General features: G+C 31.1%; 3 protein-coding genes across 5 annotated transcripts; 2 read left to right on the plus strand and 1 right to left on the minus strand.

Moving 5' to 3' along the window:
• Nucleotides 1-2,169: 2,169 nt before the first annotated feature.
• LOC108569636 (facilitated trehalose transporter Tret1-2 homolog) lies at nt 2,170-11,299 on the plus strand. 2 transcript variants are annotated; one of them, XM_017931266.1, is made up of 5 exons: nt 2,176-2,274; nt 8,591-8,817; nt 8,943-9,149; nt 9,211-9,346; nt 9,981-11,299. In XM_017931266.1, exons 3-5 carry the CDS (start codon nt 9,021-9,023, stop codon nt 11,204-11,206), a joined length of 1,491 nt encoding a protein of 496 aa, XP_017786755.1. In that variant the 5' UTR covers nt 2,176-2,274; nt 8,591-8,817; nt 8,943-9,020; the 3' UTR covers nt 11,207-11,299. The 2 variants fall into 2 exon arrangements, with proteins under 2 accessions (XP_017786756.1, XP_017786755.1); XM_017931267.1 differs by lacking the exon at nt 8,591-8,817 and having other exon boundaries at nt 2,170-2,274.
• Nucleotides 11,300-13,067: 1,768 nt separating this feature from the next.
• Nucleotides 13,068-14,836, minus strand: LOC108569623 (facilitated trehalose transporter Tret1-like). 2 transcript variants are annotated; one of them, XM_017931245.1, is made up of 3 exons: nt 14,598-14,836; nt 14,336-14,471; nt 13,068-14,278 (listed from the first exon to the last, which is right to left on the minus strand). In XM_017931245.1, exons 1-3 carry the CDS (start codon nt 14,676-14,678, stop codon nt 13,086-13,088), a joined length of 1,410 nt encoding a protein of 469 aa, XP_017786734.1. In that variant the 5' UTR covers nt 14,679-14,836; the 3' UTR covers nt 13,068-13,085. The 2 variants fall into 2 exon arrangements, with proteins under 2 accessions (XP_017786734.1, XP_017786735.1); XM_017931246.1 differs by lacking the exon at nt 14,598-14,836 and having other exon boundaries at nt 13,068-14,292; nt 14,336-14,397.
• A 277-nt stretch (nt 14,837-15,113) lies between these two features.
• On the plus strand, nt 15,114-16,330 carry LOC108569625 (elongator complex protein 5). The gene is made up of 5 exons (XM_017931248.1): nt 15,114-15,298; nt 15,351-15,674; nt 15,728-15,903; nt 15,962-16,143; nt 16,199-16,330. The coding sequence occupies exons 1-5, from the start codon at nt 15,244-15,246 to the stop codon at nt 16,299-16,301; spliced, it is 840 nt and encodes a 279-aa protein (XP_017786737.1). The 5' UTR covers nt 15,114-15,243; the 3' UTR covers nt 16,302-16,330.
• Nucleotides 16,331-16,364: the final 34 nt, after the last annotated feature.

The following is a 16,364-nucleotide window of genomic DNA, read 5'->3' on the forward strand; positions in this document are numbered from 1 at the left end:
GAAGATCATTTCTTGTGTAATCATATATTATAAAATGGTTAACAGTTTTAAAGAATAATATTGAACTTAGAAACTGTTATTATTGTCTAGAACTTTGAAAGTTTGTTGTAAGAAAATAGGAAATAGTATAAGTTTAACAGTAAGCTTATATAAATGGTCATAATTTTTTCTGTAATTCGCGTATTGAATTATTTAATTAACATGCGTTATTATCGAGTAATTGAATGAAACATACAGACATGAAGAAAATAAAGTTATATCTATTGAAAATAATTAGACAAAATTACTTCTCAAATTTGAAAGCTGGAAGCTTGCTTAACTAGCAAAATGAATTGTAAACAAAATAACTCGCTTAACGAGCGACGTTTCGCATAACGAGTGACGATAAGAAAAGAAGTCCTGGATTGCGCGCCTGCTACATCATTTTTAAAACTTGAATTTGTACACATTTTATGTGTATTTTTGAATATTTTTAACTATACGAGTAAAAATCCGGAAATTTTGGAACGCATTAAACTCGTTAAGCGTGGTTCCACTGTATATTAAATACTACTAGTATATCAGTAAGCTTATTTGAATGTTATCTTTAGTATGAAAATTCAATGATTGATTATAATTAGCATGCATCATTATCGACCACTTGAAGAAAATATAAAGAGAGAGAGAATTAAGAAATTCTATATCTCTGTATTGATTAATATTAAGTATTAGATGCGAAACAGAAAAGTGAATATAAAAAAAGATTTACAATTTTCGAATAATATAACTTCAAAAACTAGTATTTTCGATCAATTTTACAATAATTTGAAAAAATTACTTATCACATTTGAAAATTAAATAGAGAAGTTATAATTTGTGCTGTAACTAACATATTCAATAATCTAATGAAAGATTTCACAATTAAATAAAATGAAAAGAAATAAAAAAAAATAGTACTTAAGCATATTAGAAGATTAATTTGGATGAAATTATATTATATATACAGTGGAACCTCGCTTAACGAACATAATTGGTTCCAAAATTTCCGTATTTTTACACAATTTTCCCCATATAAACTAATGTAATATTTATCTATATTACATTCGTTTCATTTTGCGAGCCTTTTTCTTACAATTTCATTTCTTACAATTTCATTTCTTACAATTTACAATTCCTCGTTAAGCGAGGTTCCACTGTATATAGAAAATGTTATTAATTTATTTTCAACGCAAAAAAATATGAGAAAATGTTCAATTTTGAAATAATAATTTATAAAGAAAAAATGATCGTTTCATGTCAGACCAGTGGAAATTACTGCAATAAAGATATATTTAAATTTTAACAATTTTTTCTTCAAAGAAATATAAAATGGAAATCAATTATTATACTACAAATTAGAAGTTTTCCTTGTTTAATTTGATATAATAATGAAAATGTATGTCTGAAAAAGTAATCAATGTTTTATTTATAGTTAACTATAGACTTAAATGACAATTTCCAAAAAAACAGAGTTTCTTTACACAATATAAAAAAATCTTTATGTAAAGCATATTTCAATCAAAAGCGTCAATGGATTTCTACTCTTTTTTTTAATATTTTCTTAGACGCTTATATCATAATATATGAAATAAAATTACATATATCCCACGACTTACGTACTCCTGGACTTACGAACAAAATTCCAAAAGCTCTAACATGTTACAAGGAGATATATAGTGATAAAAAAACATTAACTGTCCAAACAAAAATTAATAATTTCTTAAATAAAATATAATATTTTTGGAAACGATCTGTTGCATTCGTTTCTTTTGTCGTTTTTTATTAAATAATTGTGATGTCTACATTGAAAAGTATTTGTAAGTAAAAACTATGATAAAGTGTGATAAGAAAAGTATATTTTAAAATTTTTAAAATTCCACCGACTTACGAATAAATTCGACTTACGAACAACCCTTTGGAACAGAACTAGTTCGTAAGTCGGGGGATACTTGTATTTCTAAAAATTTCACAAATCAAGATATCTGTGCTATATGGTTTTGTGTATTTGTTTACATCTACATTATTTACATGCATTTCACAGAAACTTTATTAATATATAAAAAAAATCACGTAAAAAGCGCGAGATCATCTTGATATCAACTCACTTTCAATATTCATTTATACAAATCATTCGCACCACAGCGACGTACTTGATGCGAGTACAGCTGCATGCATACACCACCGCTTCGTTATTTAGATGGAATACATCAGACTATGCGCCAGCACGCTCCTCCATCCATCCCGACCACCATTTAGGTAAGTCTTTCCCAAGACTTTCGTTACTTAACTCATTCATTCACCAGCGCACATTCACACACACACACAAAACATATATAATCAGTTATCAAACATGCATGCTTTCCATTCGTTTAATATGCTAAACACTAATAATACGCAAAAAAAAAGTAGTAATCCAGTTCAAATACGTGATGGCACTGCACTCGAAAGAACACATTACAAAATTGAAATATTCAATAATATACGAATTGCACAAAGAATTTCCGTAAAAACAAGCAGTAATTCTGTAAACAAGCAAATCTGTAAACAAGTAGTAATTCGCGAAACAAACATGCAGCTCGAATTCGATTAAAAACAACAATATTGCATTTATAACCAATTACAAATTATTTTTAATTAATTTATAATTGTTATTAATTGTTTCATGATATCGTAATGTTACTAGTCCAAGGTGATCATGATTTTGTAATTATTGGTTCACTTTTGTTTTGTTTATAGTACTCGACATATCCAAAACTGACAATTATATAAATAGTATTTTTATTGAAATAATGCAATGATTCAGTTTCTTTGTTGTTCGTTTCATCTGTTGGTAATATATGAATTGATCACATGTGAGTATTAATTGGTTTCAACTCGATGTTGCACAACACTTATTATTTACACGACGCAACAGAAGTGCAATAACAACAGAGTAATCACGTATATTGGAACGGAATGCATGAATTGCAACCGTTGATATTTCAATAAATAACATATCGTTTCAATAATATCTGTTTGATCTACTTGATCTAAAAGTAATAATATAGAAATGCCTCGAATAGTGCGGGTAATCGGTTCTGCACTATATAAAAACCGCACAAATTGAAGAATACAAAACAAATAGAGATTGTATGATCATTTATGTATGAAAAATGAAACCGCACTATGCGAGGTATTGTTGTAAAATTAATTAATTTATGTTATCCTAACGTTAGATTTATATAAATGTTGATATCCTACATATCTCAATCAATTATTCATGTTAATTTGTTAATAATGAAGATTTAGAAAATAACTTGAAGTCTGAAGTCTAAAGTCTGAATTCTATTCCAATTTACGTTGAACGAAAATATTTGCTGTTAATTCATTTTTTTTATTAATTAATAAAAGTATTAATACCACAAGATTTACCAAACCGATTTTAAATATTGATTATTAATGTGTGCAAGTGCATAAAAAATTATCGTATATGTGAAGTGGGGTTGCTGGATCTTCACTTCATTAATTATTATTATAGTGTCCTTTTTTAACTTACTTTACCACATTCATAAGGCTAGATTTCGATGTCAGATGATAGATTGCTTTAAAAATAATAATAAAAAAAATACTAAATCTAAAAAGTCTATCGACTGACGTCTTATTTCTTGAAAAAATCAATTATTTTCAACTAAAATTTAAATTTAACCAATTCTTGTATCTTTTTGGCGATAATACGCCACCATAACTTACCATAATTGAATAATTGAAGTTATAAACTGTTTAAAAATTATTCAAAAATGTAAAAGAAAAGTTTAAGTTTGTAATTGACGTAAGATATTTGACTTTTCACCCTTTTCATATCATAATTGAATAGTTGAGGTTAGGTGACATAATTGAAAAGTCAAAAAGCCGGACTGTCAAAAATGCAAACACAAAACTTTTCAATAAGTACCAAATTAAGCATAAAGAAAACTAAAAATTTAACACTTTGATCCAATTAAGACGATAAGGACGTCGCAAATCGGTTTGCCTGCTGCGAGAAAATTTTTCATGGACGCCCATGGATTGGGTGAAAAGTCAAGAACCTTACGTCAATTTCAAACTTTATTTTGTAAAGTATTCATCAATTATGTCACAATACCAATTATTATTTTATATTGCTTCAAGAATTATTAAAATATGTATAAGAAATGTATTGGCGCTTAAGCTTTGTAATTGACGTAAGATATTTAAGGTTATACTCAGTCAAACTCAGTGGCGTGCATAGCGACAAAACTATTGTTCATATTTTATGACCCACCATGCCGTCGTCAACGTCTTAAAAAAGAAACGCACAACGCATTAATAACATTTTAATTCTTTAATAATTTTTATATAAGTTTCTATAGACGTAAAATCTATAAATTAATTGTGAATTTTGTTGAAGAATTGCCAACGTTGTTTTTATGACACGTGTGATCTAGGGGAAAAACAAAACTTAACGAACTGTCAAATGAAATTTTCAATATTTATTTTTTGCATTAACAAAGAAATGTGATAATTAATTAATAAACAAATCAATTTTACATAAAATTATGTACATTATTTTGCACATAATATTTGCCAAGCACCTAATTTGTAACGTGAATCAAAAAAACTAATAATAATATATCTATTAACAAAAAAAAATTGACAAAATCGCGACATATCAACAAAGTTGTTATGATTAATTTTATTAGCATGTATCACAAAATGAGACGTATAAGGTATGTTCGAAATATTTCTTTGTATTTGTTGAAACAATACGTTTTTTTTATAAGCGTCAATATTTAATCATAAATGTGCATGATGTTAGTGCAAGTACAATTAATTTTTGAACAAATATCGCTATTTATAACGACGAATGAAAGCTGTTGTACTCCTTTAACCTTAGAAAATGTTTACGTTCAGTTAGATTTTGCAAGGATATTGCAGTACAAAGGGTACTTGTAACTTTCTATAAACAAAACACCACAGCTGTTTCATAATGTACATTTTGTTGTTTTCACATAAGCGTTCAATAATACAATTGTTAATAGATTAGTTCAATTATTATTTCATGCATTTATTTATTTAGTATAAATAAATATTTACAGATTATCACGAAATGTATTATTATTATAAAGTTATTAAAAAAAATCTGTCAGTTTTATTTCTTACATTTTGTTTCTGTGTTCACTATTTGAGATAAGCCTTCAATGATGCATTCAAGAATGATAGTAGACATAAAGACTTGCAGATTTACAAAAAAAATAGTTAGTATAAAATGTACTTGGAATTCTATAAAAAAAAACAATGTTAATCTGTCACATTCACTCTTACTGTTCAATCAAGTATATTTTGTTACTGACTATTTGTCATAAGCCTTCTATGATTATGATGACACATTTCATTAAATATATTTAATAGGTTAAAATGTATCAATTATTACAGTTTTTTTACACAATAGCAAAAAAAATCATATTTTATAAACCGGCTGTTGTAAATCATTTTACATAATTCGATAATCAGTAATGATTTTAACTGATAAATAGAAACTACCTTCGCCGAAATTCCTTTTCAATAGATAAATAAATCTATATTTGATTAGATTAAGGAAACCATCTCAATCGTTTCCATTATTTATAAAAAAAAAACTACATCCATACATCAACTAGCTATAAAAATAAATAGATTAATAAATTGAAAACAATACGAATTACAATAAGCACTTAGAAAGTAGATAATTACAGTATGAAATAAAGTTTTTTTTAAATATTCACATAAATATTGTTATCCAATATATTGAGATTTCAATATCCTTTAATAAATAATATTAAAGTGAGTTAACTTCAAATCATGTTGTTTTCTTTTATTCAAAGCATGAACTTTGGATCAAATATGTATTTTTCTTGGTTTGATTTCTCCATTTTCATTCGTTGTTGACAGTAAACATCTGAATTGTTCGTTTAGTTCTCTGTATGAAGCTGACAATTTTATTGCCATGCTTCTGTTATTTAAGCAACTCGATCATTTTTTGGATACGTAATAATATTTTTATTTAAATAGAATGAAATGTCAACATTGTTTTCATGACACGTGTGATCTGGGGGAAAAACAAAACTTAACTTCAAAACAACTTTTTTTTTATATATTTCAAGTATAGACGATGACTTAAGTGCAATAAGCACATAAGTAAAATCGTATAGAATATTTAAAAATCTGTACTCGAATACAGGTATCCCCCGACCTATGAACTAGATCCGTTCCAAAGTGTAAGTCGAAAGTAAGTAAGTCGTAAGTCAAATTTATTTGTAAGTCGGGAGAATTTAAAAAAAAACTTTATCTTTGTTTTTACTTTTACGTTAAATTACGTATTACTGACAGCATAAAATTAAATAAAATAGATTAATAAGCAAAATACTTACTTACAAATACTTTTCAATGTATACATCACAATTATTTAATAAAAAACGACAAATAAAACAAATGCAACAAAACAGATAGTACATCTTCCAAAAATATTATATTTTATTAAAGAAATTATCAATTTTAGTGTGCTTTTAGAATTTTGTTCTTAAGTCCTAGAGTTCGTAAGTCGGGAGTTTGTAAGTCGGGGGAAACATGTATATATAAATACTGATATTGAGCAAAAAGAAAAATTAAGATCATATTTTGATCTAAAACAAAGATTTTAAACTCATGAGATTCATAGAAAGTGAAATTTAAAAAAGAAAACTTTCGGAAATCTTAAAAACAAATATAGATGACGTATGTAAGAAAACTTATGTAAATTTAATACTTAATTCTGTGTACATTTAAATATGAATATTGAACAAAAAAAATAAGTAAAAATAAATTTAATTTAAGCACACAACAAACTGATAAGTAAACAGAACTAAACTATTAGCAAGGAAATCGGCGTAAGACAGATTCTTGCGAAACGGTGAATGTTTATGTGTGTAATTGACGTAACCTTAGCGATATCCATTTGATAAGTAAGTGACCGACTCATGTTGCTCTACCACTGTCTGCAATATATATGAAATTTGCAATAACATTACAAACGAAATGAAATTTATTATTTTAAACTATTAATTTTAATACTTATCTACAGACTTTTAAGAATATTTGTGTATAAAATGTGCATGGTTTGTGTTCACTATTTGACCTAAGCCTTCGATGAATATAATGATATATTTTTTTAATATAAACAAAGATGAATGAATCCATTGAAACTATTAATTTCAATATCAATTAGTTATATACTTTGAAAATTGCAAGAATGCGTTTGTATAAAATGTATTTGCTATACTATAAAACAAAATGTTAAACTGTCACAATTTCAACAAAATTAACTGTCAGTTTCACTATTACTATTTTGTTTCTTACATTTTGTTTTAGTGTTCTGTATTTGACGTAAGCCTTCGATGATTACGATGATATTTTTTTATGAATTTCTCAATAATCCAAATCCAATTAATTGGTAATATGGGATTTCCACAGCTCATTTCAAGTATATTAATTTTCATATTAATTTACTATTTTTGTACTCACAATTTTGTACTTAATATTTCTTTTACACTAATTTTACTTACTTTTTCATAGCACGCTTTAAATATACATGCAAAAACAAAGAGCGTTTCTCAACCCTCTTGTCACGCTACGCAAAGTATATGTTTATAGATGTACACCGACCCAATTGCTAAGAATATTCCAAAACTACTACGTCTTAATATAAGGTGACAGCTGTCAATTTAACATTTAAGAAACGATTGACACAGCAGAAGTTTAATTTTTTAAATATATACATCATTTACAGTTTAAATATTAATTTTAATATCATTTTTCTTTATATTCGCAATTTTAAAGTAGTTTTCCTTCAGCTTCTACTTATTATTAAGAAATATTCAGTAGAAATTTAACAATTGATTTTTTGCAGCTCGTAGGAAATACAGCGAAAACTCGCTTAACGAGCAAAATGAATTGTAAGAAAACTGACTCGCTTAACGAGCGACGATGAGAAGAGAAGTCCCGAATTGAGTGCCTGCTACATCATTTTTAGAACTTGTGTACACACATTATGTGTATTTTTGAATATGTTTCACTATACGAGTAAAAATTAAACTCGTTAAGCGAGGTTCCACTGTATTTCAATCTCGTATTATTTCAATCTTATTTATTTGAAAATTCGAACTAAGCCTTTTAATCTTAATTTAAAGTAATCTAACTTTTTCCACATTTTTGGTTTAATGCTTTAATTAATAATTATCGATAATATGTAGCTAAATACCCTAAGAAATACCCTAAAATTGCAATAATTATACTCATACTCCTACACTATATTAATATTTAGATTATTCCAAAACTTATATACATTTTTCGGTTTGTTAAAAATTATGCAAATATTGTTATTGTTATAATTTATTTATTTATTTACAAATTTGTATTGTCGCCAATAAGTTATTGTGTATTTGGTGTTTGTGAGAAAACTGCTTTCTGGCGTTATCGTACGAAATGCAAGGTAATGCCATATAATTGTGATTAGTATGAAACGATTGAATCGCAATCGGAATAAAAATAAATAATATCGCAGCGTCACTACCGAATGATGAGTGGTGCTCAATATTTGGTTTATACCAGATCAGATCGAGCGAATCCGAATCCGCGGAGACATTCGTTCGTAATTACATCAGTTCATCGTCACATGTGATCCTGTTTTGTTCTGTTCCGCTCTGATCATCATCAACAATCGCTTGCTACATACAAGAACTATAGTTCGTGCAAATATTAACAGTGCAAATATTCAACATATCTGGCCAGGTGATTATAATCCTTATTAAAGCAAATTAGTGAAATTGCGAAATTATCATTTTTTTTTTGTATTTCAAATTTTAAGAAAATGTGTGAGAGGTCAAGGTTTTCAATATGACTTGATTAATTTTCAGAGGAACCATGGTCAAGTGAGGATCAATTCTAGAATCTGTGATAATTATTGAAGGAGGATAACAAAAAAATTGTTAATTATGTTGAACGACAAGAAAATTCAAATTGTTCCATCGAATCCCTCCTTGAACGTCGATAAGAGCAAGGAGGCTTTCGGCAGTCTCCTCGATGATATTCAAGAGACAACCTTTAAACCACTCTACAGACAGGTGAGTTTGCGATGAAAAATTTAACAGATTTCTTGAATGTTTCATTAAATTTACTTTCTAGACTATAGGTTCTTTGGGTCCGATACTGCTGACGATATGCGGTGGCATGGTTTCCGGTTACTCCGCAATTCTACTTCCGCAATTGGAGTATAAGGATAGTCCTATTAAAGCTACCAAAAATGAGGAATCTTGGATTGGTGTGTATAAATTAGTTATAAAATTATTACAAATATAGGAAAACTTTATTGTTCAATTATCGCTAAAACAGCGACTTTTGTACTAGTCTTAACAATTTCTCGCTTTGACACAAAGTGACATGTGTCATTAAAAAAATAATGCAAACCTTAGATTCACTTTCATGTGATAATTAAGTTTGTCTTGATATCTTCTGTTTAGATGTAGTACACATTCAAGTTCTTGCTTTATTTTTATATATATTAAATTTATAGCCATCAAAGTAATTCTGAGATACCTCAAGGTTTTCTTGCATGATGCATCGAATGTCAACAACAACCTGTTTTTTTTATTGTTTTCTCCGTGTTAAAAGATGTATGTAGTAGTAAGTTTCTTATGAAATACTGATTTAATGGAAGAAACAATAAGCATTGCTATTAATTAGTTTGAAAAATCTATAATTAAAATTAGTTTGCTTTAAGAATTATTAAATTTAAGTCGCAAAATGACAGCTGTCACCATATTATTAAATACTTATTTTTTTTTATATTTAATTCAAAGTTCTAAGGTTAAATCAAAACATACAGTTAATATTTATTGGTCTTATTATAAGATAACGGCTTAAGTATTGTTCATTTTATTAATTTAAAATTTTAGCATCATTGGCTCCTTTACCAATGGCAGCCGGATGCATCTTCGGGGGTTGGATGATGGACAGATTTGGTCGAAAGAAATCGAACATACTCGGAACGATATTCCTGACGATTGGCTGGGTCTTCATCTACCAAGCAACTTCGGTGGAATACATAATGGTGGGTCGTCTCATCACCGGCTTCTTCATCGGCACAACTGGTCCATCCTCGACAATTTACATAGGCGAGATCTGCGAACCCAGATATCGCGGTATATTCCTAGCAACTATAGCTCTCGGCGTCGCCTTGGGCCTCTTCATAGCGCACATCCTGGGCACATTCCTCGCCTGGCAAGTGACCGCTCTGATAATGGCAGCCTGCCCAATCGCAGCGTTCATCTTCATCATCATCTCACCAGAATCGCACATCTGGTACGCCAATCGAAACGACTACAAACGCGCCATGGAAGCTTTCTTCTGGTTGCGCGGCAACAATGAGGCGTCCCGCCACGAGCTCTCCATCATCTTCGAATCCAGAACGAAGGATACGAAGAAGCGATCCTGGAAGGAGCTGCTCGCAGAGTGCTCGAAACCGCAATTCTACAAACCTTTAATGATCCTCTCCGTGTTTTTCACCACGGTCCAGTTCGCCGGTCAAAACGCAGTCGTCTTCTACTCCGTGACTATCATGCAGAAGACGGTGACCACCTTGGACAAGTACGCTGCAATGTTGATTGTCGATTTTATCAGAGTGTGCATCTCGATATGCGCCTGTGTACTCACCAAGAAGTTCAAAGTGCGTCCGCTGACCATCGTAAGCGGCATCGGCACCTTCACCTCCCTCTTCGGACTGGCGCTCTTCGTCTATTTATCCGAACTTTACCCAGAGAACAAGACATTCTCAGTTATGCCTTTGGTGATGCTGATCTCATACATAGTCTGCATCAGCACTGGAATAGTACCACTACCATGGGCGTTGTGCGGAGAACTGTTCGCTCAAGCCACCAAGGGAATCGGAGGTGGCATAAGTACAACCATCAACTTCCTCACCTTCTTCGCTGTGGTGAAGACTAGCCCGGATATGTTCGACACTTTAGGCACGGCCGGTACTTTCGGCACTTACGGCGTCTTTGCCTTCACCGGCACAGTCATCCTATACTTCGTGCTACCAGAAACTAAGAACAAAACCCTCAAAGAGATCGAGGCACACTTCACCAAAGTGAAGAAACCCATTCTCAATAAACCTACGTAAATATCGATTCAAGCGCAACCTGTGAACACAAATAATATACAACTGTATATATATATTTTTTTTTGTATATTTATTTATATTGTAATATAATAAACACCAAATATTTAACATTATTATTTTATTTCCCAATTTCAAAATTATATTAAACATCTCAACTTATTAATCGTAACACAAGATTGGATCGCATTAAACTTTTAACGAGTCTTGAAATGACAGCTGTCACCTTGTGTCAAAGCGTAGAACTTGTGAAATACTCTTAGGAATTAGACTAAAAGGTTGAGACACGCTGGTCTAGATATTTTTACAAGCGTCCTGTATATATTGTACAAAACTTACGCAAATATTTAGATTATTGTTATATAATATATAAAAACTGGAAGAAGTCGGTCATGATTAATTTTTTTACAAAAATTTTATGTTATCTATATCTATTATAAAATAAACTACTAAATAAATCATAAAATGTTTTTTTAACTAACTGGAATATATTTATTAGGATAATATTTAAAAATTAATTTAATTATAATAAATTTGTATATTAAACTTTTGGAGATGTCCGATTACATGGATTGGAGAGGAATGTTCGTAGAATAGAAACAATTACTTCCACATTGGCGGTATTAACAAGTATGTTTATTTCGTCGAAGTTTCGTCTCGCGCGGATGGAATTTGGACACCGTGGATATTCTTATATTTCTGTCGTTGCGGAGTCTGAAGAGGGTTTTAGTAGTAAGTGTGAGTTTTTAAACTAGCTTCCAGCTACTAACTCGTAGCTTGGGTTGCCCTTCCAAGACTCACTCTCAGATTAACTTTATATTATATAAACATCCTAACTAACTTTTCCTAATAATTAAGTCATTAGGCAGATGTACATATTAGAGGTCATTATTGATTGGAACTTTGAGTTTGTGCACAACCTGTTGACTAACAATAGTGATTAGTTATGGGATCTTCCTAAGTGGTGTTTGTTCTAAGTCTTAATGACTTACATACATAAACATGTATACAATAATAAGAGCTAACATAATATAAACAATAACGATTATTCATAACAGAAGAATACAAATAAAAAATTAAAAAAATTGTATTCGGAGGTTCGAGTTTATATATCCACATATTTTGTTGATCCCGCAATCATCATCACTTTAGCACAGAGTCACGTTTTCAGAGATTTGTCCATATCGGTGTCCGTACTTCACGTTGAACATCTCCTTGACTTTGCGCTTCCAGACGTCGCTGTTCCTCTGGATGTCCCTGGTGTTATCAGCCACCTGAACGACTGGTTGCCCGTAGTTCGGGGGATTGGCCTAGGATCGAGAGCATCGGAGCGATGTCAATCATATCTTTGACGACGTCGTCGGGGATGTTGCCTACCCATTTGGAGAGGGCCTTCAGGTTGACAGGTTTGATAACCAGTAAATTATTTAGTAAACAAACAGAAAACAATAACAATTATTTTTTACCTGTCGTATAAATGCAAATGAACAAACAAATCGATAAAATATAAAAAGAAACAATACAATCGCTAATTGTACTAAGATAATGAATAATAGTGCAAACGATTCAATAGTACAATAATATATTTATACGAACTCTACAAAAATAAACTTGAAATTATTATTTCTTTGTATCAAAAAGGAGCTATTAATAAAAGATGAAACATAATTATAAAACATTTATTCAATTTTAGTTAAATTCGCTAATTTTTAAGTGTACATTAAGTATGGACATATTGTTTCTTAATGTCTTAGTTTTCTGTTTCCATTTTCTAGTTTTTGTCGCAAAAGCAACAGCACATAAATAAAAAAAAAAACTAAATAATTATTATACTAAAGAAAAATTATTTAAATTTAGTAGAATTGGCTAGGAAATATTTACATCAAGTATTTGAATTGAAATATTTCTCGATGTCGTTGAGCGTCCTACCCTTCGTCTCTGGTAAAACGAAAAACGCTATGGTTGTACCAATCAGTGAAAAACTTCCATAGGTGGCAAACGTCCAAATACTACCCAAATGTTCGAACATATCGAGACTCGTCTTTACCACGACGAAGAACGACAAGAAATTGACGCAAGCTCCGACAGCTCCACCGATGCCCTTTGTTTCCGCCGGAAATAGCTCTCCGCAGAGTGCCCATGGCAACGAAGTCAATCCGAAGCTAACGAATACGATGTACATCAACAATGCGAACAACGGCAAAGAAACGATGACAATATTTTCGGGATAAATGTTAGCCGCATGTATGCAAATCGATAAAATGAAGAGAGACAGTGCGCTTCCGAATCCCGAAATCATAATTAGTGGTCTCACTTTGTACTTTTGTATAAACCCACTGGCAATCAGCGAGATAATCACCCTGATCACATCTACAATTAACATCGCGGCGTATTTATCTAAAGACTTTACGGTTTCCTGCATTATGCTGACCGAGTAAAATATAACAGCGTTGTTACCGGAGAACTGAACGGTCATGAAGAGCAAGTTCAAGATCATCAGCGGTTTATAGAATGTTGGTTTTAGATAATCCTTGTAGGAGTCTCTAAAACTTCTCTTGATGCATTTGCTTTGCGTGTCGAGGATCGCTTCAAGTTCTTCTTCCGATTGTGAACCGCGGAACCAATGGAACGCCTTTTTGGCATTAACGATATCATTTTTATTCAAGTACCAGACGTGCGATTCGGGTATGAAGGGCATCAGTATTATGCAAATTATGGGACAAATGGTAACCAGAAGTGAAGTGGTGTTCCACGACCAGAAAGTGCCGAATAAATGTGGAAGAAATAAACCAAATGCGATGCCAGATCCGAAGCAGGAAAGAAACAATCCTCTGTATTTAGGCGAGGTCACCTCGGCCATGTAGCAAGAAGCCACCGGACTGGTACCGCCAATGCAGAAGCCAGTAATGGCGCGTCCAATGAGAAGGTAAACCACCGAAGTCGAAAAATAGATGATGATCCAGCCTAGGATGAGCACAACCGAGTTCAAAATTAGGCTGATCTTCCTGCCAAATCTGTCCATTTCCCAGCCAACCAGCGAGCATCCGAGCGCCATTGGCAAAGGCGCCATGCTCGCTAAAAATACACACCTTCAAAAAAATGTATATTGAAACAAACGTATCTAAAATATACCGATCCAAGATTGCTCATTTTTGTTGATTTGTATGGGACTCGTGGGGCTGTCCAATTGAGGAAGAAGTATCGCCGAATATCCGCACACGATTCCGTTAGAGATGATGATCAGGATCGGTCCAATGGATGCTAAGAGCTGCGAAATGGTAGACGATTAAACGGGAATTCGATTGTGCAATCAGCATAATCTAATCGAGCGTGCGAAATATCAATGTTGCGTGCGTAGAGGTCACAGCCTTTACACACGAGGTCCGATACTCACTTGCCGGAAAAATGGATTGAATTCCTCTGGCTTCTCTTCCAGAAAGCTTTCCATATGACCACCATTCCTCTTCGCACTCATCACTTTTCATCAATATTATAAATATAATACACAAAAATATAAACAGTGATCAGTAACTAATCAGTGCGTACGATACAAAACCGATCCACTCATAAACTTACGCTTATAGTAAAAGAACTATCAGCGTTTATTCAATGAGTGCGATTGATCCATATCAATACACAACAATGAATTTAATAGCAATTATATAACAATTACAAAAATCAATTAATTAGATTTATTAAACATATTCTACAGATAATTTGAAAATTATTTGATTCATGTTAGGCCCCAAAAGTAAATTTGATTTAAACATAGCACACTATGCAACTACAAATACTTGAATCATGTCATAAGTAAACAGTAAATTTATAAGCCTTTTTTTAATAACTTCATTTTTTTTTTAATTAATTTATTTAAACAACTTAATCTACATCAATAAACTAAAATAAATATTTAATTTTTGATAATTCTTATATCAATAACAAAATTCCCCCCCGCACTATCAAAATAATAACAAGTAATTGAAGAAACATATGTAAAACCTAACCACAATTTTGCCATAACAAAATTGAAATACTTTGAAATGTTGCCCACTTATTTGAAGAATAAACCTCCCCCTAAATGTGTTCTCATACAAGGTATGTAATTAATACAATAATGAAATACATGTAAACATTCCCTTCTTCCTAGATTCTGTTAAAGTGAAAGGAAATAATTTCCTGAAACACATAATAAACAATCACAAGAAATTCAATGGAGTAGTGAAGCAGCTTTACTTAGAATTTGAATATAACCGTAGCTTGAATGATGATGGCTTATTGAAGAATGTGGAGAAACATGATTTTATACAGGAATGTGAAAATCAAAGAACAGCAGATGATCAAATTAAAGAAATCTTGTCATTAATAAATCAAGAGAGCTGTATTGTGATAATAGATTCTATGGCTCACATGATCATCAATTTTGGTAAAGACAAAACTTACAGTCTGGTCCATAAACTTAAACAGAGCAACAGTAAGAAAGTGTTAATAATTGAGTAAATCATTTTTTAAACATTTAAATTGCAGAGGTTGTTCAAGTAGTCAGCATATTGCACATGGATATGTTCAATGAGAATGATGGTATCTTCAAATACTTCAATCATCTGTCAACATTGTCCATGAAACTCTCACCAATGTTCATGTCTGAATGGCCTAGGGTTAACTACACTTATAAAAAAGTTGCTGGGAAAATCATAGAAGAAGTAAGTGATGGGATTATTTAACAAAGAAAAAAAAATATTTATGTAGATTTTTTTTTAGAATGAACAATTCAGTTTTGTGAATGGTGAATTGGTGACAAAGGCTATTGAGAAATTAGATCCCAAAACGTTGGTGCAAACAGCGCCTGCTGTAATTCCTGAAGCATTAACTACATTCAAGATTAGTTTAAATGAGAGTGATAAGAAGTTGAGAGACAACTTTACCCTGCCTTATCTACCAAAGTATATGGTGTATCAAGAAATTTATTATTGCTTATAAATTATTGTTTTTTTTTAGGGACGAAACTGTGAAACAAGAAGGTGGAGGCTTGATCCATTATGAATTTGATGATATTGATGACTGGGATGAGGAAGATCCTGATGATGATCTGGACATTTAATTGTAATAAAAATATATAATTATAATTTATAAATATCCTATTAATATACTTATTTGTCTTGCA

The sequence above is a fragment of the Nicrophorus vespilloides genome, unplaced genomic scaffold (genome assembly GCF_001412225.1).
Source record: "Nicrophorus vespilloides isolate i.1.1-1 unplaced genomic scaffold, Nicve_v1.0, whole genome shotgun sequence".
In the NCBI taxonomy this organism is placed as follows: Eukaryota; Metazoa; Arthropoda; class Insecta; order Coleoptera; family Silphidae; genus Nicrophorus; species Nicrophorus vespilloides.